The sequence below is a fragment of the Aphis gossypii genome, chromosome 2 (assembly GCF_020184175.1).
Source record: "Aphis gossypii isolate Hap1 chromosome 2, ASM2018417v2, whole genome shotgun sequence".
In the NCBI taxonomy this organism is placed as follows: domain Eukaryota; kingdom Metazoa; phylum Arthropoda; class Insecta; order Hemiptera; family Aphididae; genus Aphis; species Aphis gossypii.
The window spans coordinates 63,493,916-63,521,244 of NC_065531.1; the positions used below are offsets into that span (position 1 = coordinate 63,493,916).

General features: G+C 26.7%; 2 protein-coding genes and 1 long non-coding RNA gene across 9 annotated transcripts in view; 1 reads left to right on the forward strand and 2 right to left on the reverse strand.

The window, feature by feature from the left end:
- The window catches only part of LOC114120285 (uncharacterized), a 30,423-nt gene extending 19,523 nt beyond the window's left edge, over positions 1-10,900 (reverse strand). For 4 of the 7 annotated variants that reach the window (XM_050199261.1, XM_050199262.1, XM_050199260.1 and 1 more), the window contains exons 1-6: positions 10,564-10,900; positions 6,090-6,152; positions 5,873-6,020; positions 3,128-3,341; positions 2,640-2,737; positions 2,390-2,558 (exon numbers count right to left, since the gene is read on the reverse strand). In XM_050199261.1, coding sequence (XP_050055218.1) covers positions 2,390-2,558; positions 2,640-2,737; positions 3,128-3,341; positions 5,873-6,020; positions 6,090-6,139 — 679 coding nt within the window. In that variant the 5' untranslated portion in view covers positions 6,140-6,152; positions 10,564-10,900. The remainder of the gene's footprint in view (positions 1-2,389; positions 2,559-2,639; positions 2,738-3,127; positions 3,342-5,872; positions 6,021-6,089; positions 6,153-10,563) is intronic. The other 3 variants (XM_050199259.1, XM_050199258.1, XM_050199257.1) reach the window with 1 other exon arrangement.
- Positions 296-27,084, forward strand: LOC126549616 (uncharacterized). The gene is made up of 3 exons (XR_007603714.1): positions 296-515; positions 587-690; positions 27,002-27,084. It is a non-coding gene; the product is annotated as an uncharacterized LOC126549616 (long non-coding RNA).
- LOC114120282 (uncharacterized) lies at positions 18,715-27,319 on the reverse strand. The gene is made up of 9 exons (XM_027982145.2): positions 26,951-27,319; positions 23,902-23,964; positions 23,682-23,832; positions 21,982-22,189; positions 21,461-21,558; positions 21,202-21,382; positions 20,049-20,111; positions 19,764-19,826; positions 18,715-18,992 (listed from the first exon to the last, which is right to left on the reverse strand). The coding sequence occupies exons 2-9, from the start codon at positions 23,949-23,951 to the stop codon at positions 18,772-18,774; spliced, it is 1,035 nt and encodes a 344-aa protein (XP_027837946.2). The 5' UTR covers positions 23,952-23,964; positions 26,951-27,319; the 3' UTR covers positions 18,715-18,771.
- Positions 27,320-27,329: the final 10 nt, after the last annotated feature.

The window sequence follows — 27,329 nt, forward strand, 5'->3', positions numbered from 1 at the left end:
GTATTGATTTCAAAACGATTTGTGCTTTTATATTTTATTTTTATTTTGTGTCTACCATCGCCTATTAGGACAGTTAAAATGGTTCAATTTTCTACTTCAACATCTTTTCCGATAAGAAAGAAAATGTAGTTGGCAATTGTTGGGTCAAAACTCAAAAGTGAAAAATTTCCAGTAGTTTTAAAAAGCGGCTAGAAAATTTTTAATTTTTACACAAAACCCGTTAGGTACCTATCGACAAAATTGATTATTTTTTCTGTTGTAACTCAAAAATGAATAACCATAGAAACTTTAAATTTTAATAAAATGTTTATATAATTATTAATATGAGCACTTTTCTTAAGGGACAAAATTGATACACATGAACATTTTTTCATTGGTTATAATTAAATATTATAATTGTCTGCACCTACATTATAAAATATTTTGACTTCTCAAGAAATTTAAAATTTAAAAAAATAATTGTTCTAACTATTTATCAAATAATGAATATTTTATGCTAATTTTTTCACCAAAAGGTAGAGTATAATTTACTTGAATTTTTGATATACGTTTCATAAGTATTACTTATTGCGGGACTTAATTACAGGCCGTCCCGTTTACAATTTGGACTACATCTCAGTACCTGTGAAATTGGAATCGCGTCCCGTTTCTTTAATAATGAATATTTTACGCTATTTTTTTCACCAAAAGGTAGAGTATAATTTACTTGAATTTTTGATATAGATTTTATAAGTATTACTTATTGCGGGACTTAATTACAGCCCGTCCCGTTTACAATTTGGACTACACTTCAGTACCTGTTGCATTGGAATCGCGTCCCGTTTCTTTAAAAATGAATATTTTATGCTAATTTCTTAACTAAAAGGTAGGGTGTAGTTTACTTGAAGTTTTTATATAGATTTTATAAGTATTACTTATTGCGGGACTTAATTACAGCCCGTCCCGTTTATAATTTGGACTACATCTCAGTACCTGTGAAATTGGAATCGCGTCCCGTTTCTTTAATAATGAATATTTTACGCTATTTTTTTCACCAAACGATAGGGTATAATATACTTGAATTTTTGATATAGATTTTATAAGTATTACTTATTGCGGGACTTAATTACAGCCCGTCCCGTTTATAATTTGGACTACATCTCAGTACCTGTTGCATTGGAATCGCGTCCCGTTTCTTTAATAATGAATATTTTACGCTAATTTTTTAATTAAAAGGTAGGGTGTAATTTACTTGATTTTTTGATATACGATTTATAAGTATTACTTAATTAGGGACTTAATTACAGCCAGTCCCGTCTACAATTTGTATTACACCTCATAATACCTGTGGCGTTGGAATGTAGTCCCGTTTACGCAATAATGAATATTTTATAATAATTTTTTTATTAATAGGTAGGGTATAATCTAATTAACTTTTTGATTTACGTTTTATAAGTTTTATTATTAATTTTGGACTTAACCACAGATTAAATATATTAAATGTAATATTATGGGTATATAGAAAGTTTTTCGTTCGCTGGGAATGTTCAGGCAACACTGTTTTTGTTATCACAATTGGAATGGAATCACTCCCGTCCCGTCCCGGGTTTTAGTATTACCCAATATTTTGTACTTTTGGAAACATGGGAAATAAAATTGTCAGTATTGAAAAATACAGTCGTATACCTACCTATATAATTCACAATTATTAATAAATCTTATAAATCGCAAATGAATAAATTGTCGAAATATGAAGGAAAAAATAGAACTATTGAGAAATATGTAAAAATATGAAAAATAAAATATAGTTCAATTAATTGGAAATACCTTAATACGAATTTATCTCTTACCTAAATTTATTTATTAAGTCACAGTAGAAATATGTATTTACGTATAAATCATAAATAAAATATTATGGTGATTGGAGGTGTAAACATACATAAATATACATGTCGTATCTATGGCAATACACAATATTTTAAGTAAGGTGGATATATATATATCCACGTATCCACCTTGATTTTAAGAATTTACAATTATCCATAGAATACAAAAGAAAAAGCATGTTGTTATTTATAGTTAATTGATAACCTGGTTTTTCATAAAAAAATTATTGATTGTATTATATTAAATTAAATTTTTAAATTCTATCTAAAGAATGTTTTTTCTGATTTTCAACATTTTCCAGGGGGGGACATGCCCCTCCCTAGCCTCCCCCCATATGGGCGCCCTTGTACACTATGCATTCTGGTGGGTCTATCAATTGAATTATTTCCTAACGGACTTTGCAACATGATGCGGCCTGTTGGTTGTCTGTTTCAACTAGGTTAGGTAATATAAATTTTTGAAGTGTAGGTAGGTATGCAATGCAACTACATCTTGCACATGCTTAATGCTTATAATTGCTTACCTTTCAGGTCAGCAGGTCTTGTTAATCTGACTTTACTTGAGTGGTCAACAGATAAATATTCATGTCCTTCAAATTTGATGTATTGAACTCCAAACAAGGACCATTTCTTACCTACGTTATAGTCGTTATAGAGTTTCATAGCATTTTCACCAAAAAACCTAACTTGAATCTAAAAAAATGAAAAAATAATCCAAACATTTATTAAATTATTTTTATTTCTGTTTTGTATATTGCAGTATTATTTCCTTACTTCTGTGGAATCAACCTTAATAGTTCCCTTTCTATATAGACGTGGTTGACTAATAGCACTGATATAACCATCGATTTGGAATAAGACACCATAGACATCTAAATTCAAATTGAACGAACTTATAAAAATAAATTTTAACTATTTTAGTTAACTTTAAAATTCTATCTTTGTAAAAATGATTTTGCATAGTAAATAATTACAATATTAGTATAACTAATTAACACTTTTAATTTAATTAATACAATGCACTACGATATTTCAACATTTTAGCACTAAATGTAGTTATTTAATGATAAAGACAAACAATAATATTAATTTTACATAATATTATGTTAATTAGATTTTAAATGTCTAGAAATTAATTTTTAAAAACTATAATAAAATAGTAGGTAAGTAGGTACATTCATAATTTTTGAAAAATGTATTAGCTTAAACCATGTTAAAATATGCTCAAGAAGGAGACAACTAAGCTATTATTATTTACTTACCAATTATTTTTCCTGATGTTAGAGTTTTTAAAACTTCACCTGAAATGAATTTGTGAGTAGGAAAGTCAGCTTTCTTTACTTCATTTTCATTTATGGTTGTAATTTTTGAATATTCAGGATGTAATATTATATTATACTTGTGATTGGTTTTTTTATAATATGTATTATCCTCGAAATCGCCTTTATTTACAACAATTTGTACAACTTTGCCAATCTAAAGTAACATAGGTATTAATATTATGAAATAAAATAATTTTTCAATAATATAATGACAAAATTATTTTAAAGATTTAACATATCAGTTTTGTATTTTATTTATTATTTTATTATCCAACCCTCAAAATACCATTTCCTATTCTGTTTGTTAACTGGCGATTTTTTTTAAAAAGTTGGTACTTAAAAACCATTTTGTAAATGTTGAATGTGTGTGTGAGAGAGCTAAAACATAAATAGTATACATATATACTGCATAATAGTATACCTACATATATAAATATTAAATATATAATATGTAATATTTATGTAATTAAATAAATAAGGAATAATGATAAAATCCAAAAATATTGTATAAATAATGTGTAGGTATAAAGTATACCTATTATATTATTTATTAATAAATTACATATTATATTATATTATTATAGGTATACCTATATTATTTAAATGATATAAAAATGTAATTACTGAAAAAAATATTTTTGCAAGTTAATTCATTTCAGTCATTATTTCAGAATTTTGACAATTAGGTATGAAAATATTATTTAGGATAGTCTTAGGTAATTTGATTCCATTAAAAGAATATAACATTTTGAACTACAATTTGCATTATTAATTTCATATTCCATATTATATTAGAATGTCTGATATTGTAGTGCTTAATATTCATATTAAATAATATAATATGTATATTAATTCATGTTTAATAAATCTGTTGGTATACTTTTAGTATGGTACATTGTTAAGTGTAAACATTATGTTGTTTATAAAATTTATTTTTAGTTTTTAGCCATTATAAGCTGTTTTTTTAGGAGTATAATTTATTTCAATCTTAATTAATTATTATATTAAGATGATTTGGCCAAACTATAACATGCGTTACCTACCTTAAAAGTTAAAGATTGGGACAATAATAAGGAAATAATAAATATTGTGTCGATAATTTTTACTTGTGGTGTTTTAAATGTTCTTAAATAAATATATTATTATTACTACTATGATATTTTAAAATAGAATATTTTTTGGAATACACGTTCATTTTTATACATCAACTTTTAAACGAGTATGGTTAATTAGTGAATTGTAAGCTTTTTAATTATAGATGAGTGAAACAATTTGCACAGGGGCACCTTGGAAAATATTGGATCATATTTAGCTCATTAAAAATTTGAATACATAACTAGGTAATTAATTTTAAAACTATTATATTATATTTTAATTGTTTAATTGTTTTAACTTTAATATTTAAATAGTTACATAAAAGTATAGAAAATATTGTATTGCAGTAATATCAAATTACCTATATCTTATAAATATTTTAGGTATATCCCTTCCCTTCATTAACTGTTATTTTAATACATACAAAAATATTATAATAGTTGCATAATACATAATATAATAATAGTAATCTAATATATAAATATGAAAATGAAAACCTTTGAGTGATATGTTCTCGGAAACTACTGAACCGATCGTTATGATTTTTTTTTTTTAATTGAAGAGCTCATTGCGGAGAAGGTTTATAGCATTTGATCGATTCTCTAACTTTAAAAACAAAGGGATTATCAATTATTATAAATAATGGCCCATTACGTAGACTATTAATATTATTATTTATTTTCTCCATTTTTTTAACAATTTTTTCGCTCCTATTGGTCGCAGGAGAAGATGCTTAATATGTAAATGTAATGAATGTAATGATATGTAATGTAATGACGTCACTGTCAAGCAAAAAAATAAACTATATTAAGGTCGTTATTGGTTACGATTGAATATAATAGTTTGTAGACCTGTTGTTATATTTTGTCAAAACCATAACAACAAAAATAAGAATTAGCAAAATAAATCAATATGTCCACAGAAAATTTTAAAATCACAACAATAGACTAACATAATATAAAAACCACGAGATGGTACATTATAGTATTTAATCCACTGTAGTGAAAGAAAAATTGATATAATTTTGAAACTTAGAGTTAGATATTATAAACTTACGTATACATCTCGCGGGGTAATACATGATAATATACTGCTTGCATAATCATAAGTCTTACGAGCAACGCGAAGCAGAATGATTATAATATTATTACTTGCGACTAACTCACTGATTGATAAACGTAGAGTCTGAATAATGATAGATTGATGCTTGTAATTAACACGGTACATTCGTAAAATCGTACCACAAATTTAGTGTGCAATAAGAAAGCATTTTACAAAATTCGCATTTTAAAGTGGTGATTGAACAACTTTTTGGAGAATCAAAATGGTCACTGCAAAAAAACTTAGTAAATCATATTATAGAATTGGCATTTTTAACCGGCAACGAAGTACACAGGGTCAGCTAGTATTATAGTATTATGTATAATATGTGTTTAATTCTAATTTTAATTTTTGTCGAAATTTCAACAAAAATTTACTGTGCTTGCGAAAAAAAGCCTTTAATTGCATTAAAAATTAGTAGTTTTTAATTTCTATTAAAATATCGAAATAAATCAGTAATAACTAATAAATAATAATAAATATATTTACTTTTAGCAGCTTGGATACTTTATCACAGTCTTTGAAAGCTACAACTTCTATCTCTGAACTGTTATCAGAAAGTATACAATTGAGAAGTTTACCTTCCGAAGTTTTATCTTCTACTTTGATATACTTAACTCTTCCTTTTACAATGAAACTAATCAAAATAATTATGTCTCAATAGATTTTATGAATATAATTAATATTTTAGATAGTTTTTACTTACACCTTACGCATATAAGATTTATTTAAATTTTTGATTTTTACCTCCTCCATTTTACTTTGTAAACTGTCAACATAAACGTAACAAAATTAAATTATTTTATTATATGTTCAAATTATATTCGACAATTTAAATAATATCTCTGATACTGTTAATAACTCACTATTTGTATTTTGTAGACCGGTAAGACATAAATAAACGCTTATTTATTTTCATAAATACTAAGAAGATCTAATAAACGCTGATTTATCAAAATAATTTAAAAAAAGTTTGGAATCATGTTTGAAACAATTAATTAAAAATTAAGACTAATAATTGCAAATAAATTAATCTTAATTTTAAATTCGTAGTGTTAAAATTTTTATTATTTTCAATGTCTTCATAAATATTTAGCTATCTCATTTCAAAAGTAAGAATACTGAATATAAGATTAAATTACTAAACAAAAAAGTATTTATTTATGTTTTATCTGTTTTCAGTTATATTTTAGATGATTTTAATTTTCGAGTAAAAATTGAATTCAGTTAAAAAATTGTTAATAAGTAATAACAGATTATTCGTAAATATTAAATTGCATTTCTCAATTTTGTGATTAGAAAAAAACTTTTTTTTTACCAAAATATATACACCTAAACAAAAATATACGTAAAATTCTATAGCTTATTGTGTATTGGGTATAAATGGTATAATAAAGGTTAACAATTTATGACTTTGAATATCAATATGACAGCATTATATATAAACTGTAACTTCATACATTTTGTGTCGATCCTAATTCCTATAAGCGTCAGTTACATTTCGACGTGGAAACGTGATACAAGTCGAATAAAGATGGGAAAAAAATTGTTGGAGAGGATATACATAAATAATGAAACATCAAGGACGTATAAACGATTAACGTGGAGATGTTCAAAAGAATATTCATTGAAATGTAGCGGAACAATGGCAACGGACTTGGAGATTGGACATCCTCAAATTATTGGAAAAGTCCATACAGTCATATATTATAGCTGATTAGGTAAATAACATTTTTTAAATTCTACTCAAATGTAGTATAGCTCTATTGTATAGTAATTAGTAGGTGTCTAATGTTCGCGCAGAAATTGTTCTTGTACTTACGAAAATCGTTTGTACATAATATATTGAGTTTGTTCTAACACGGAATTTGGGATTAGTGTCAACTAATTAAATAAAAAAAAAAGTCGGCAAGTGGGTACCGCTCTGCTGTACATTAGGGGGTGGGGTGGACCTCGGACTAGGGTAGATTAAATTTGAATGCAATGATAGGTATCATTGTATACGAAAAACGATTCTGAACGGAGATGATTTGTCAGTCTAGAATATATTATAATTAAATATTGCCATATATTCTATTTTGAAACAAATATTCCGATTTCATAAAAATTTAAAACTTTTCTTAATACCTAGCTTTTTGAAGCAAAACGTATGGAAAACTTAGTGTTGAATTTTTTAACGTTAGATATAAATACAAACAATTTTATGAATTTTGAACTACAAAATAATTTGCAAATATTCATGATTTTGACGAATTTTTGTCAAAATTTGCCCTTCAAATGGTAATAAAAAAAAATTGTGCCTATGTATTCTTATAATGTTTTAATCACTATAAGAATAACTTATGAGGAACTTTGTATTAAATTTTCAAGTATTTTGATTTGGCCAAAAAAATTTTATCGACACTTCAAAAATATTTTTTCAGAAAAATTGAAAATTTTAGTTGTCTATAAATAGCTCAAAAAAAGTCAAAATATTTTGAAATTTATATCACGTAAAGAAAACGCGAATCTTAATAACTGGTAAAATTTTCAAGTATCTACGACTTATACTTTTTGAATAATAACAAATATTTAAAATCGTTTGAGGATAAATCGTTATCGTTACGCAATTTCATAAAAATTTAAAATTCAAACGCACATAAAATTTTTCCTATAATGATGTTATGAGTTTTCTCTATAGCTACTTGAAGAAAAACTTAGTGTTATAATTTTAATCCTTAGTTATGAACACAAACAATTTTATGATTTTTCAACTTCAAAATTACTTGCAAATTTTCGCGTTTTCGACAGATTTCGTAAAAATTTGAACTATAAACGCTTATAAAAAAAAATTGTGACTAACGATTTTTAAATTTTTTTAGCTACAATAAGAACAACTTATAAGGAACCTTGTATTAAATTTTCAAGTTTTTTTGGTCATCCAAAATTTTTTTACCGACACATCAAAAAAAAATTCGCATAAAAATCAAAAATTTTAATGGTCTATAAATAACTTGAAAAAAGTCAAAATTTTTTGAAAATTTAACTGTATATAGATAATACTAACATAATATTAGGCAAAAATTTCAAGTATTTACAGTGATTAGTTTTTGAATTACAACCATATAAAAAAATCGATTCGGTCGAAAACTGGATTTGCGTAAAAATTCCCGTTTTTCCGTCAATTTTTTTTTTGTTATTCTCGATTTTTTTGAAAACTGTTGGAAAATGTTAACTTTTTACCTCTATAATGCACCAAGGATATTCACTTTTACATCGGAAACCACCCCCATAGTTTGAAATTGGAGCATTATTTCGACTAGTTATGTAGTACAGACACAAAAAAAAAAATAACCATGTGAGTGCCTTTGTACTCACGAATGATGTGTAAACATCTTAGCTGTAGTACGACTTTGATTGGGTAATATAATGTCATGGTTTAAGTGGGAATTTGTATAATAAGGTAACAATAATCATACAAGATCGCGTTCTCTTTAAAATTTATATTTCTTCAATATCTCTTATACATGTAATTATTGGTTTATGGTAGCTGAAATAAGATACATAAATTTCTGGTTTTCTAACATTTAAAAATCGCGAGAATACACCGTCTAGTGTAGTTTTGTAGTTGACGACGAACATATTTCAATTCCAAATTTTGATTGTCGTGTTCAATTCAAACGTGAAGGCGAACGAGCTGGTGGTGTCGCAATTTATCAGAAGCAAAATACTTCTCATATAACGACACCAAACATGGACATTGAATATCGTCAAACAACAGGTGTAACAGTGACTTCAAGACCGATTGGAGACTTGTGTGTAGCCGAATGTATATTACCGAACGGGCAGAAAGTTCTTTCTGTCGTCGTCTATATATCGCCCAACCAACATATAAACGATATCGTAAAATACTTACACTTAGTTCTACTTCCATACACTCCGGGAGGAGCTGCAGAACTTGGAGAAGATTATGACAAAATGCCAATGATACTGGGAGGCGACTTCAACATTAACTTTTCATCAGATGAGGCACAAACGCTGATTTCGTTTTTAGAAAATAAATTAAATTTAAAGATGAATACCGCTCGAAATATTCCGAGTACCAACTACAAAACTACACTAGACGGTGTATTCTCGTGATTTTTAAATGTTAGAAAACCAGAAATTTATGTATCTTATTTCAGCTACCATAAACCAATAATTACATGTATAAGAGATATCGAAGAAATATAAATTTTAAAAAGAGCGCGATCTTGTATGATTATTGTTACCTTATTATACAAATTCCCACTCAAACCATGACATTATATTACCCAATCAAAGTCGTACTACAGCTAAGATGTTTACACATCATTCGTAAGTACAAAGGCACTCACATGGTTTTTTTTTTTCGATTTTATATAAGGGTTTCGGTTTTGATTAGGGTCTTTTAAAAATGTAAAATAAAAATTACGGTTATTTTCGGTTCTTTAATTTATACAAGGTTTTAGGTTCTGTAACCGGTTTTTTTCGGTCCGGTCTCAGTCCCTGTGTATTATACAGCTGCAATTTTATGGATAAAAGAAATAATAACATTTTGATTTTTTTAGCATTAACGTTGTTTTAAAAATTGAAATTATTAATTAAATTAAATTTAAAGTAATTATCTTTTCAATTGATGAACCACAGTAAAGTTTGAGTTACTCAATACCTCGTAATATAGTAATATCTCGTCCAGACACGACGACGACGCACAAAACGAATAGTGTATTATAATATTATTATACGATACAAACACGGTTTCGCGCGTATACGTAAACGAGAATAATAAATGATAATAATGAACCGCCGTCGCGTATGTTGGGTAGCCTGCGCGAAGACCGTGCGCAATAGCCTCACACACACACACACACTCAAGCAGTCACATCTACATGACTTACGCCTGACGCTCGATTCCCCAAGAAGGTCGTACTACAAACCGATAGCATAGATGTTTACACATCAAAAAAACATACATCATTGTAAAATCAATACATTCTTCACTCCGTTCAGAATCTAAAATTCGAGTTTTTGATCACAAATATTGTGAAATGTGTAATTATTCAGCATACGCAAAAGTTAACCAGAAAAAATATGCGAATGCATGAAAGTCTTTGCTCTAGTTATTATTATTTAAACATAATACTTTTATTAAAATAATATAAATGTTTACAATGACTTACCGACGATCAAATGTTGCTGGTTTTGATTGTATATAACAATATACCTATACACCTAATATATAAGTGTAATTCCTGGAGCTTTGTGTTTAGTCGACGAGACTATTGTACCATGTACAACGTCGATGGGTGACTATTGACTAATAGCACAGAATAGAACAATAGCCAATAGGTCAGTCGTCAGTATCTCAAAAACATGGACATTGTGTTTTTGGTATTCATTGTGGTGGTACACCGTCACATATTTCACCCCGCCTTAGCGCTGGCGCCTGGTACTATTAGACGTTGATCACGCTGCCTCACGGATTTTGTCCGAATTACGGTTGTCGATAAACTAAACATTTACAGTCCAGCTCACGAAAAGTGAACGTTGATATCAGCGATCCCCGTGGCCGTTTTCAACAAGTGATTATTAAACCCGTTCGTGTTAAACGAATCATGGATCATGAGACGGCCAGCGATAGGTACATAGTACAAAACGGAGAAACCCTGGATTCAACAACATTTGGACACCACCCATCGGGCACGCATAATTTCCCAGAAAATAAATGAACAGAACGTTAGTAATCCAGAAATTAAATTTAACAGAAAAATAACATGACAGAAAATAAAAATTATAGAAAGTAAAATTACAGAAAAATAAATAACTGAAAATTAATGTTCCAGAATTGATTTCATATTGAAAATAAAATGAACATAAAATATGTCCCAGAAATATAATCCCAGAAAGTTGAAAACCTGAAACTACAATCACAGAACATAGTTTTACAGAAATTGATAACGTAGACCATAATTTTCCAGAAAATTAAATTCCATACAGTTTAAAGCCTGAAATTATAATCACAGAACGTAGTTTTATAGAAAGTGATACCGTAGACCCTAATTTTCCAAATTCCAGATAGATAATTAAATCCCAAAAAGTTTCAATTCTGGAATTAAATTACACAATAATTAATTAATTATTATTAGGGCTAGGATTTATATGCAATAAAAAATTGTAAAATATGCATTTTATTTACAAAAATATGCAAAAACAAATTTTTATTATTTCTAGAGTATTATTATTTATCATAATTCAAAATTTTATTATTATTACATTAAAATATTGAATATTAGTTTATATTATATCATTTTACATGCTACTATAATATGTTGTTTCAATAATTTTCAAATACAAACATCCAGCGATTTGAACGTAAAATAGATTTATACTGACTAAAACTCCTTTCCACATCACACGAGGTTATTGGTGCATATTTTAAATAATGCGATTTATCCTGGAGTTAATCAATATCGATTTCTTAGATAGATAATATTTATACTTTATATTTACAATAATTCGATGGATAAACCAAAAATTATCGGTTTTATGAAAAAAACACCATTTAAAATTAACAATAAATTATAAAAATTTGAAAATTTAAGTTAAAAAAAGTCAAAATTCCAAAAATCTATAAATATGCAAAAATAAATTGGTTCTATTTAAACGAGAATAAGCCAAATCGTGGATAAATCTGACAACCATTAAATTTGGACTTAAGGAAAAAAACATGCAATGCATATAAATCCTAGCCCTAATTATTATTATAATTATTATAATATGTATAATATTATTAATATGCCATATTATATTTATTATAATATAATCACCAACAATTCAAGAATAACTACCTAAATGTATTACAGCTGTGTGCAGTGTGACTGTGTTGTTTATAACTTTTATTATTTAGTTTGTGGCCCGATCACAAAAAAGAGCTGTATGATCTAATAATAATAGTTTACAAGTTATGAACGATTGATTTTTTTACGTTAAATACAAAAACCCGACGTTTATTATATAAAATGAAAAAGTATTTCAAAAGTATTTATATACATGCTAATTATTTATATTAATTGTTCTTAAATACTTTCTGAATAGATTTATTTGTATTTGTACTTAAATACAATTTTGAAATCAAGGAAAAAATTAATAGAAGTTGAATAAAATGTATTTTAATTATTTAATTTACTATTTTTAGTTTTTAATTTTAATTCACAATTAATTAAATGAATATTTAACAAATAATGTGTTTAAAAAAAAATTCTTGCATGTGTATGGAACAACTAACAAGTAGGTAGCTAATTAAGAAATTATTAATTATTACATGAGTCCTGTGTGCATCTGGACGCGTGGTGGCGTCAGGACTCTGGAGCAAGCCGACCAGTAATTACCGACACCCCGCCCAACCCTTTGGAGAAACTGGACTTGTCTTTTATATTAATAATAATAAATAAATAATTTTAATTTGTCTAAACTTCTTGTTAAGTATTAACTACTGTTTAATTTTACAAATCATGTTTATTTTGTTGATTTAGATATTGAAATTTATAATTATGTGCATCGGTACTAGGTATATATACTTAGTACCTACATTTTAAATGTTAATTCAGTTTTCATTTTTTATCACGTCTTTTAAAGATTAAGTAATGACAAGACTTTTATCTAGACACGCGGTAGCGTGTCAAGCCAAGTTCTAGCTACAGAACTAGCGAGCAGCACCGTGTGTAATATTACACGAACCATTTGGAGCCACTTTTGACCCCCTCATAACTCAAAAACTATTCTACATAAACATGTCAAATTTGGCTCATATATTGAGACTTACGAGATACATATGTTTTCCAAATTTCATAAACATACCTCAAACCGTTATTTAGATATTAACGTCCCAAAATCGTCATTTTTATGACTGACTGACTTACCTATAGATCAAAATTCTAACCCAGTTCCAGATGACCTAGAAAGTTGAAATTTGGCATACAGATAGGTAGTTAGGTTAATACAAAGGAAAAAATCAGAAACTTGAAGATTTTTAATTTAAAATTTTTTAATTTTTTAATTTTTAATTTTTTATCAATTGATTTTATTATAATTTTGCAATTAATTATCTATTATGTTTTATTTTTCAATTAATTAATTAATTGCCTCTAATTTAATGTAGTATTGACTTAAATTGTTCCGCTAACCTTACGTACAGCCGAATATGTGTCGAATGTCGATATTGTCGACCGGCGCGCAGCAACATACTTTTTTTTTTCTATCTTTGTATGTAATTAATATTATTTTTTTTTAAATATTACAATTAAAATAATTAAATAATTATTCTTACAAATAATGAATTACCCACCCACCAGTAGAAATTATAGTCAATAAAATTATGATAATTAAAAATATACTCAAAAAGAGATAAAGTAATTGTATATTAATTTTACATATATTTTATACTCTGTATATTATACAACAGAAAATATTTTATAATAAATATTATTATTTTTTTTTTTTAATGTTAGACGTAATAGTAACTGAATTATAGTATATAGTAATAAACTTTATCTATAGAATACGTCATGGTAAATTATTGTTATCGACGATCGAAATGAAGTCGTTTCGGGGGAAAAATCAGTACTAAGAATAGACAAAAATAAAAACCAATAATATTGTTAGGTAAAATATACATAATATAAATATTGTTTATATTTCAAAACATAGATAATGTTCTCATCGAAAAAATAAATAATGACACACAAAAAAAAACCCGTAAACGTAGGAAAATATAAATAAAAACACACAAACAAAAAATTATAACCCATAAACGTAGGAAAATATAAATAAAACACAAAAAAAAAAAAAATTATAACCCGTACATGTAGGAAAATACAATAGTTTATTAAAAACCATTTGGAAATTATTTTAATATGATTTAATAGCTATTAATAATTTACTTACAAAAAAGTAATGATATCCCAACAAAACATATATGTAAAATGATAGCCAAGTTCAATTAAATAATATGCTTTGGTTGTTGACTTCAACGACAAAAGAAGTGAGATCTAAATGGATGCCAAGTTCAATGGTCAGTCCTGAAATTTATTTATAACAACATAAAATATAATTTCTTCTTATCACTTAGGATAATGTTTTGAAGCCTAAGGTCTGACTTGGCTAGTTTCCATATACGAATAAAATTATGTTATAGCCTTCGCAAGTTCTAAAGTTGTAAGTTCTTTTTTATCCTTCTAAAAATTTGGCTTGCTGGTAGAAACTAGCTATCGAACACAGTGCTCTTCCATGACTGTTTTGGTTGTACTTAATAATAATTCGTACATGTACTTTTAGATTCTGAACGGAGTGATGAATGTATTGATTTTACAATGATGTATGTTTTTTTTAAACTTCGGGGGTGGTTTCCGATGTAAAAGTGAATATCCTTGGCGCATTATAGAGGTAAAAAGTAAACATTTTCTAACAGTTTTCAAAAAAATTAAGAAAAACAAACAAAAAATGACGGAAAAACGGGAATTTTTTCGCAAATCCAGTTTTCGACCGAATCGATTTTTTTATATGGTTGTAATTCAAAAACTAATCACTGTAAATACTTGAAATTTTCACCAAATGTTTATGTTAGTGTTATCGATATACAGTTAAGTTTCAAAAATTTTTGAGTTATTTATAGACCACTAAAATTTTCGATTTTTATGCGAATTTTTTTTGAAGTGTGGGTAAAAAAATTTTGGATGACCAAAAAAACTTGAAAATTTAATACAAGGTTTCTTATAAGTTTTTCTTATTGTAGCTAAAAAAAATTAAAAATCGTTTGTTACAATTTTTTTTATAAGCGTTTTAGTTCAAATTTGTACGAAATCTGTCGAAAACGCGAAAATTTGCAGGTAATTTTGAAGTTGAAAAATCATAAAATGTTTTGTGTTTATAACTAAGGATTAAAAATACAACACTAAGTTTTTCATAAGTTTTCCTCCAAGTATCTATATAGAGCAAACTCCAAGCATCATTATAGGAAAAATTTTAAGTGCGTTTGAATTTAAAATTTTTACGAAATATCGTAACGATAACGATTTATCCTCAAACGATTTTAAACATTTGTTATTATTCGAAAAATATAAGTCATAGATACTTGAAAATTTCACCAGTTATTTAGATTGGCAGTTTCTTTACATGATTTAATTTTCAAAATATTTTGAGTTTTTTGAGCTATTTATAGACAACTGAAATTTTCAATTTTTCTGAAAATTGTTTTTTTATGTGTCGATAAAATCTTTTTGGCCCTATCAAAATACTTGAAAATTTAATGCAAAGTTCCTCATAAGTTATTATTATAGTGATTAAAAAATTATAAGAATACATAGGCACAATTTTTTTTTATTAGCATTTGAAGTTCAAATATTGACAAAAACTCGTCAAAACCATGAATATTAGCAAATTATTTTGTAGGTATATTTCATAAAAATTTTTGTATAAGTAGCTAAGAGTTGAAAATTTAATACAAGGTTTTTCATAAGTTTAACTTACAATTATTATAAAAGAACTTAAATTTTGTTGTATTCAGGCCATTAAAACATAAACCACCTTTTTCACCAACCACTAGAAATTATATCCTAGGCTGACAAATCATCTTCGTTGAGAATCGTTTTTCGTATACAATGATAACTATCATTGGATTCAAATTTAACACTCCTATAATACATAATAATGATCCATACGGCATCTAATGTACAGCAGAGCGGTACTCACTTGCCCGCTTTTTGTTTTTTTAAATTGACATTATTTATTAATGTATGTCGTATGTATACTAGATAGGTACTTACTATTAGCAGGGCCTGATTAACCAATAGGCTACAGCCTAGGGCGACAAGAGCCAATGGTTAATTTGGGGGTGCCAAATCAACCCTAGCCTACTGGCGTCCAACTCTTTAATCAGGCCCTGTAGTCAACTGTGTCATTAGTTTAAAAGTTAAAATCAGTAATACGTAAAAACAATAAATAAATGTCAAAATAGGTACTTCTGGAAAAATGTTTTCTAGCATATAATTTTCAGGTAAAATATTTTATGCATCATAACGTTCTTTAAAATTCTGTTATATTATATTCCATTCTGAAATTATACACTCAGTTAAATTTCTGATAATTCCGTAATATTATTTTCTGGATTTTTACATTCCATTGATAAACATTCTTATCATTTTATATTCTGCAATATTTTTTTCTATTCATTACATTTTCTGTTTAAATATTTTCTGGGAATTTTATATTCTGTTTGTTTTTAATTCTGTAATATTATATTCTGTAATTAAACATTCAACTAATCTACATTATATCAGTTTTTTTTCTGGAAAATTATATGCGTCCCACCCATCGACCTTGAACGTTCACTTTTCGTGAGCCGGACTATAGTTATGTATAGGTATTATATATTAATACATATCTATAATAGATATAAGTAAGTGGTAACAAGTAACAACAATTACAGGCCGAGAGTCTTATCGCACCCATACTAATAAGTAATAAGTAATAATGACTGTCGTAGATAGGATAATATATATTATACATACTGTCGTATACTCCGATTACTCGGATGTATACCAAAATAAAGTTAAACACAAAATAACGCAAAATACTTTATTCGAACACGACGTCCGGTGGTGATCGAGTCACACGATCACCACCTCTGACCCCTTAGCTGCCTTAACCATATCTCTTATATACTAAATTTACAATTCATACACCTTAGCTTACGTAATTATTATTTTAACCCGATTAATAACAATTTTTATTTACATTTCTTACTACTATGTTTTGATTACTAGATTACTTATGCTAGCTAAAATATAAGAGTTTATCAACACCATATTTCACAATTGTTATCTTAACCTATTTAAATGTTTTGTTTTATTATTGCTTAATAATTATTGAAGTTCGTTAAATCCTAATACAACAGTCCCCGAAATTACAAAAAATATGACCTCATATTTTACTCCTCTGCTCCGTGCAAAAATAATGTAATTTGATTGTAATAAGTGAATGGTCGCATTTGTGTCTGTTGGCCAAACCGTGTATATAGATGATTGCTTTACATAAATATATTTATTTTATTATTGATGACTACTGATGTTTTGACAAATTTTAATTTGTTTTATACATTTCTTCCTATGGAACTATGAAGTTGTAATGTCTGAAATATGTTGTAGTAGAATATGCTTGATCTGTGTTTTTGGTGTTTTGAATTTGATGATGTGTTTTTTTGTGTTATTTCTTGTGTAATATTTTACTTCAGTAGCTGTTTTGCGATCTTTCAAATCGCTCGGAAATTATAACTGTGGCGATATAATACGAGTTTTATGGTATGTTGTGTTTGTTTTGTTGTTTTTCTTCTTCTTATTTTTGTTTTTCTTTATTATGTATATTTATTAGTTGGCACTGTACAACTGAGTATTGCCGTGGAGTGGCCGGCTGGTTTTGAGCGACCGCCGTACCATGTGGTTGTTTCTGCCCTGGAGGCGAACAGGAAGAGCAGTGAACATAGTTTTCGAGTAATATGTTTTGGTAGGTGTACATTTTGATTTCGAGGAACATGCCGTCAATGATTGTTGGTTGTGTTATTGTGGACAAAAATATTATACAAGTGTAAAAAAAGGTCTTTTTGGTCAGAGGGGGAATTACAAGTTTTTCTTATATTATATAGCTTTAAAATTTAAACAAGGCTGGATACTTTTACACACCGCTTAATCTATTGCGTGATCTGTGTCTCATAGTACGAACGGCAAGAGACTTCGCAGACCGTCTGGACAAAGGTGTTAAATAAAATTAATAAATAGTGATTAAAAGAGAAAAGTTTTTTATTCTGGAATATAAATCGGTTACCTAATTCCACTTATCAGACGAAAGCCACGATTTCAACAAACAACTCGACACGGAAATCAGAGAGGTAATATAAGTTATGGTTATTTAATAAATAATGAATTTAGAAATATACAATCTCCCCCGATTAACTAAGTAATCCTCTTTTTTCAAATCACTACACTCGCATCTATAAGCCGTACTACTTAAAACATGAAACCATGTTTTTATGACATGTTTTTTCACTACAGCGTTCTCTTGACTCTTAATAGATTTTTGCTAATTTCTTCCCATGATTTTTAAATAAAAATACATTTGATTTTAGTCCCATTTTTTATATGTCTTTTATTTAATAAAATGTTTAATACATTTTCATTGTTATAAAATGATGATTATATTTTTCACGGTAATAATGAGATAATTAATTATTGCCAGTCGAAACATTCTAATTGGTAAATATGTATTAAAAAAAAAAAAAAAAATATGATTGTCATAATTAGTAAAACATTATTATTTGCAATTTAGATATGATAATCTTTTTAGAATTCTTTAGCAACACTATTATATGTATCCTTTTCAGGAAGTATTTCCGAGATGAATTCTATAATACGTAATTTTACTACTTCTTTGTTATTTTTAATATTTTTTAAAAGATTCAGCACAACTTTGGTGAATTTCTCGTCAGAAAATGACTCTTTGGGCTCGTCTATTTTTAGGATTTCTGAGGTACCTTCTTCGACATTAAAATCTTGAGTTTTTCCTGTTAACAATAATACAATAATTATTTCTATTACATTTAAATTGTTGAGGTTCATAAAAAAAAAAATCAATATAAAATTCCTATAAAATCAGTATTTAAGTACCTACTTATGTATTTAATATTATTTATATCTTTTTTAATTTACTAAATAGGTACTAAATGTTGGATATGAAAAAAATTTAATAAAAATAAGTAACATTTTATATTAATTTAATTAATTTAATTTAATATAATTGTTATTCAAATTCTTTTGTATACAATGATATCTATCATTGAATTCAAATTTAATACACATCTATTATAGTGACCTACTATACAGCAGAGAGTTACTCACTTGACCACCCTTTTTTTAAGGTTATCTTTCTCAAATATTTCTAATTAAACTTTTTAAATAGTAGCTAATAATTATTTCAATCTCAACAAATTGATGAAATTATCAGAAAAAATAATAATTTTGTTCTTTAAAAAAAAATTGAAAAATGGCAAAAACAATAAAATAGTAAGAAACTTGAACTTTTCATGTATACACTGTTTAAAAATAGTCAATAATTTTTAAGATATTGAGTAATGACTAATGAGTACTAATAACTTGATGACAATTTTTAATTAATTATTGACAGTGATATAGACAATCACTAAATATTTAACGAAACAATAATGGTTCTATCGACATGCATTGGTGGCTCACGATTGGTTAATTATTCAATTAATATTTTTTTATGAACCCTGGCTTAAAAATACTGTTTACAATTATTATGATTATGCCTTTACTTTTTTTACAGGGAGTTGAACCAGAAGTTGACTGTTTTTGGTCAGGTGATCCAATTGTGATATCTGAAATTTAAAATATAATAATAAATTTAATAAATCTAATTTTTCATAAAGTAGTATAATTAAAATCTTAATTCCTGGCAACTTATTATCTGCTATAAATTATTAGTAGGCATTGTACATTTTATTTTTTAACCAAGTGTTGGTTAAACTTAATTGAACTATTTAGCAAACTAGTTTGAATAACTAAGTTTAAAATTTATTTCATTTTTTCCCTATTCTTACTTTTGTTAGATGAAGATGGACTTGAAATCGAAACTCTGTTAACTGATGATTCAATTGTTGAATCTGAAATTGAATAAACATTAATTAATGTAGACTGTAGTATACCTAGTTTTTATTTAAAAGCATAATTAGTAATCAAGAAATTAATACACCTACTGATTATTTTTACTAAGAATAGGAAAATTCAACGTTTTTTTTTAATGAATATTCATTATTTTGAATAAAAGTAGAAATAAGTATAATAGTTATGTATATTGTAATGTAATATACTAGGTATCAGGTACGTACACAAAAAAATATTTGGGGGGGGGGAGTTTGATTGCAAATTTTTATATAAAACTAAACTAATAAATAATAAAACTTATTTCCTGAAATTTCGGGGGGGGGGGGGGTTGAACCCCTAGAACCCCTCCTTATATACGCGCCTGCTAGGTATTATAAAACTTTGTTGCCTATTGAACAAACACCCCAAAATTATTTTATTTGTAAATTTTACAATAGAAATACAATATTCAGAAATAATGCTAAATAAATATTTCAATATTTACTCAAAAAATTAGTCATAACTATAATTTTTTGTGGTTATTGTATAATTGCATTTATTTTAATTAGTAATACTAAATAAAAATACAAATTGTAAATTTCCAATACATTTTAACCTATTCTACTGTCTATTGAAGTTTAATGTTATAGAATTAATAACTTATAAGTTCTATACTTAGAATTTTGGTTAAAATGTATTAATTACAAATCACATTAGTTTTAAAAGTATATGCCATACTGATTGCATTTCCTAACGGACTTTTCAACATGATGTGGCCTGTTGGTTGTCTGTTTCAACTAAAGCCACCAAAGAGCATAGTATTACAAATCTTTCATACTTGTAAAACTAAATATTAGTACCTATTTAATGTTTACTGTAATATAATAAAATAATTTTTCATGATGATCACCAATAGTTATAATTTATGACTTAGACAACTATTACTTACATAGTTGTGTACATGATAAAATAGATTAATGATTATACCACAGAATAATAAAGTAATTAGTTAAATATAGATCACAATTTTTCAATCAACAATTTAAGGTAGCACACATTTTTGCAGTGTAGGTATGCAGCTGCACCTTGCACATGCTTATAGTTGCTTACTTTCCAAGTCAGCTGCAGGTACATGTGGTAACTGATGTAAAATACATTTGACAGAACTTAAATGCCCAACAGATAAATATTCATGTCCTTTGAAATTGTTGTATTTAACACAAAACAAGGACAATTTGTCACCTACGTTGTAGAGTTCCTCAGCTTTTTCCCCATAAAACCAAACTTCAATCTAAAATAGAAAAATAATCCAAACATTTATTAAATTATTTTTATTTCTGTTTTGTATATTGCAGTATTATTTCCTTACTTTTGTGGAATCAATCTTAATAATTCCCTTTCTAAATATCTGAGAATGAGGATTGATCGCTGTCTCACTATTGATTTGGACTAAGACACCATAGACATCTAAATTCAAATTGAACGAACTTATAAAAATAAATTTTAACTATTTTAGTTAACTTTAAAATTCTATCTTTGTAAAAATGATTTTGCATAGTAAATTATTACAATATTGGTATAACTGGTTAATACTTTTAATTTAATTAATACAACGCACCGTAATATTTAGCGCTAAAAGATATTTTTTTACATGGAAAATTTAGTTATTTTATGATCAAGACAAACAATTGTATTAATTTTACATAATATTATGTTTATTACATTTTAAAATTGATTTTTAAAAACTGTAATAAAAAAGTAGGTACATTGATAATTTTTGAAAAATTTATTAGCTTAAACCATGGTAAAATACTCAAGGAGGAGATTACTAAGCTACAATATTATCTATTATTTACTATTTTTGATATTTACCAATTATTATTTACTTACCAATTATTATTCCTGGTATTAGAGTTTTTAAAGCTGCGCCTGAAGTGTATTTGTGAATTGGAAAGTCATCATTACATACCTCATCTTTATTTATGGTTGTAATTCTTGAATTAGACAGTAATATTATTTTATACTTGTGCTTGGTTTTTTTATAATCTTTATTAACTTCTTTTAACATGCCATTTTCAATTTTTACAACATCACCAGTCTAAAGGAACATATTATTATTATGAAATAAAATTATTTCACTATAATATAACAACAACAATATTTTAAAGGTTTGACATATCAATTTTTTATTTTATTTTAAAAATGAACACTTTTTTATACATTGTAATAGACAAATTGATAATCCCAGCCCTTAAAATATTATTTCTTATTATATTTGTTAACAGACGATTTATTTTTAAGTACTAAAAAACTAAAAAACCATTTTGTGTAATTTGAATGTGTGTGAGAGAAAGCAAGAACATAAAAGTATTCTGACGTATATAATATGTAATAAATATGTAATTAAAGAGGATTATAAGAAATAATGATAAAAGTCAAAAAGATTGTATAAATAATATCGATATATTATTTAAAGACATAGAAATGTAGTTATGTGTAAGTATTATTAGTCATTATTCCAGAATTTTGATTTTTATGAAAATATTATTTTTAAAAAGGGTACCTACTTAGCCACTTTGGTAATTTGATTCCATTAAAAGAATTTAAAGTTTTTGAAAAATGAATTATTCTAGAATATAGAGTAAGAATGTTTTTACTTAATTGAATTACAATTTATATTATTAATTTCATGTTCTATATTATAATATAATATCTGATACTGTAGTATTTAATAATCATTTTTTCATTATATAATATGTAAATATGTTAATTCATGTTCAACAAATCTGTTGGTATATTTTTATTATTTTTAGTATGGTACCTACACTGTTGATATTATGTTGTTTTATTTCTATTTTTAGCAATTATAACTTGTTGATTTAGAATACAATTTATTTCAGTTTTATTTAATTATATTTAAGATTACTTGACCAAACTATAACATGCGTTTACTTAAAGATTAGGACAGAAAATATTATTGGGTTAATTATTTTTATTTGTGATGTTTAAAATATATTATTACTACTACTACTATGCTATTTTAAAGTAGAATATTTTTTGGAATACACGTTAATTTTTTATACATCAACTTTTAAACGAGTACTTATAGTTAATTAGTGAAAAGTAGGCTTTTTAATTTTAGATGAGTGAAACAACTTGTACAGGGGCACCTTGTAAAATATTGGATCATATTTAGCTCATTAAAAATTTAAATACATAACTAGGTAATTCATTTTAAAACTATTATATATTTTAATTGTTTAATAGTTTTAACTTAAATATTTAAATAGGTATCATAAAAGTATAGAAAATATTGTAATGCAATAATATCTAATTATATCTTATGAATATTTTAGGTATACCCCTCTCCTTCATTAACTAATACATACAAACATATTATAAATTATAATAGTTGTATAATAGGTACATAATATAATAATAGTAATATTATAATATGTATTTAATTCTAATTTAAATTTTTGTCGAAATTTCAATAAAAATTTACTGTGATTGCAAAAAAAAAGCCTTTAATTAAATTGTTTTTAAAATATCGACATAAATCTGGAATAAATATTAACAAATATATTTACATTTAGCAGCTTGGATACTTCATCACAGTCTTTGAAAGCTACAACTTCAATCTCTGAACTGTCATCAAAAAGTAAAGAATTGAGATGTTTTCCATCCGACTTTTTATTATCTTCTACTGTGGTATATTTAACTCTTCCTTTTACAATGAAACTAATCAAAATAATTATGTTTTAATAAATTGTATGAATATAATTAATATTTTAGATAGCTTTTACTTACGCTTTTTTCATATGAGATTTATTTAAATTTTTGATTTTTACCACCTGCATTTTACTTCGTAAACTGTCAACATAGGTAAACATTACAAAATGAATATATTTTATTATATTTATCACAGCTCAGGAGATAACAGCCTTATTGTGCGCTATTTAATGAAAAGTTATAATGACAACATTTTAGCCATATTCAATTTATAGTTTATACTAAACAGTTGAAATAATATCAATATCTTTGATAACTATTACTATTTATACTTTGCAGACAGATAAGACCTAAATAAACGCTTATTTATTTTTATAATTTGTTAGAAAATTAAATAAATAATAAACGCTGACATATCAATACAATTTTTAAAATGTTTAAAATGTGTTTGATACTTAAAATGAAAACTTTGAACCATTAATTAAATAATTGCAAATAAATAAATCTCAATTTTAAATTTGTAGTATTAAAATTTTTATTATTTTCAATACTTTCATAAATATTTAGCACCTTATTTGGAAAATAAGAATGGTGAAAATAAAATAAAATTATCTACTAAAACAAAGTAGTACCTATAAGTACTTATTTATGTCTTATCTGTTTAAATTTATATGGAGATATGATTTCAATTGTTGAGTATAAATTGAATATACTATATAGTTTAAATTTTGTCAAAAACAGATTTTTCGTGAATATTAAATTTACTTCGTCAATTTTGAAATTATTTAGAAAAAAAAATTTTTTACTAAAATTGTTTTTAAACAAATAGTCTACCTGAATCTGTAGGAAATAGAAATCATTGTGTTACCATTTAAAAAAGGATTGTGTATGCAATGTGAACATAATATTATTATAAACTACTCGACTAGAACAAGTAGTAAGTAGTACTGTAGCATAGGTACTGAGATACTGATAGTAAATGGTAATACATTTTAAGATTTGATTGGACGTTAAGAACTTCTTTACAATCGTTTTGAAGACTATAATATAATATATTTTATCATTGATTACAATTTAATGATTTTATAAAGACTTACAAACAAATACCAATAAAAGAAAATATTTTAATGTACCTAGGTACCTATATAAATATAATATGTACAATACGAACAAGTGTCAATGCCCGTGTGCGGAGTTTTATATTCATTATAAATTAACTCTTATAATATTATAAATATATACCTATTGCTAGAAGTATATCATCAAGACGTAAGTATCTATGCTATTTCTCGAAAATCGTTATAATAATTTATTCCTGTGCTAGTCCGCTAATCACCATAATGGACGATAGTTATAATAGCCTACCGGAGTATTGTTCATTTATTGTACCATTAAAATCTTTGTGTAGTTAATATCATTGTCTTCCACATTAAATCCTGAATAATATGTTAATTATTACATTCATTACTGCCTACTGAAAAGTGTAGTACACACGTGTGAGCAACCGTTTGATTTATTGAAATGAATTGGATTGATGAAATAAATTTGACATTTCGAAAAGTAATTGTAATAACGCAAAAATAAATAAAAAGGAAAAGAAAAAATATAAAAATACCAATATTAGTAAAAGTAAAAATATTTATATGTTAATTAATATTTATATTTTACAAAAGTAATTGTTTTGTATATGTGAAGTAGTTTAAATAAATTGTATTGGCAATCACAAGGGACACAAGCCTTGAATGATCGCCTCAAATATATTTATAAGTTATTAGAGATTTGTCGATTATTTTAGCCTATGTTCTATCACTTTAAATTTGCGGAATCACCTTCCTCCTGATGGTCGGAGGGTTCTCGAGGTCGTGCTTCGAGAACGATCAAGTAAACTCTATAATACTATTATTATTTAAATATAGATGCGCATGCATCTTACCTTATCCGCAGCTGTCTATGATTGCAGTCGACGTGACAAGGATAGAATTTATTAATTTTTTTAACACTCAAAAAGAAATAACTAAACACTTCGACAAATTTCGTCTTAGAAAAAGGAAACAGTAAAGTTGTCGTAGGCAATATCTTTTGAGTGGTCTTGTGTAAGTATGCTGTGCTCCTGCACTTGTCTGGTTGAGAGGAGCTCGTGCACTTGTATTTTTTTGGATGTGCTCATGCACTCGTCGCTATGAAGGGTGCTCATGCACTGATGAGAGGAGACGATTTAGGTCAGGCCCGCCAGAGTCATCGGCGGCCCGATCAAAGGTGTCGGTGTCCCCAAAGAAAATTGTCTTTCTCCCTGGTGAAAGCGACCCTGACCGGACCATCCCCCGTTTCCGGCGGCACATGACAGAAATCGCATGTGTTGCGCCGTACCGTTATAATCCCGTACAGTGTCCTGTACGTGATTAGATAATAGGAATCGTTCCAATCATCAGTGACTTGATTTATTGGGGTTTTTTAGAGTATATTACATGCGTGCGACAACTCGACCGTTATTTATTTTATTAAATAAAAATAACGACTTTACAAAAATCATGATATGTAAAATCGAGCATATCATTACATAATTTTGAAGTGTTTTATTTATTGAAATATTTTAGAGTGTTTCACAAATGAATTTATTCTAAGGGGTGCTTGTTAATTTCCTCCCAAAATGAACTATAGTATATACATGTAAATTCCGCCCAAAAAAAAATTCAGATAAAAAAATTAAAAAGGTACATGTAAATTCCGCCCGAAAATAAAAATATATTATGTCTTGTACCTATCTACATAATACTTTATACAACATATTATACGTAACTCGAACATACATGAATTATTGAATTGGTAGTTATAATCCTCAACACACAGGTTTTTACTTATAAAATTAAAACAAATTAATAAACATAATTTGTTTAAGTGTTTTCATTATGTTTTAAAGAAATTTTATATTATACTAACACATTTTTCGTGAGATTTTGGTTGGTTTACAATAAAATAAATAATAATACATTATGCAGGTATCTAATATGAAAATTAACAAAGGCAAAATCTCTAAGGTCCCACTTCCATATATTTATTAGTTATTATTATTTAAATAATTAAATATAATACTTATATTACCATAATATGAATGTGTGCAATGACTTACCGACGATCAGATGTTGCTGGTTTTGACTGTATATACCTAATGTAATTCCAGGTGCTCTGTGTTTGGTTGACGAGACTATTGTAGTATCGTATATGCAACTGCTACACTATAATATTATATAATATTGACTGCTGTAGTTATAACTGGAAAATAGTGGACTTCGCGACGTGACCAAATAGACTGTCAAATAAGCAGTAAAATCTCGAAAATCGTTAGAAGACTATAACGAACATGGACGACGAATGACAATCGAGACTGGCTGCGATAAAGCCTGGCCATCAAAAGAATAAATAGCTACCTGTCCTATAGTAGACAGAATATATATATTATGTAGGTTAATAAGCATTTCAACTCCCTCTACCCAAATGGTTAAGTAATT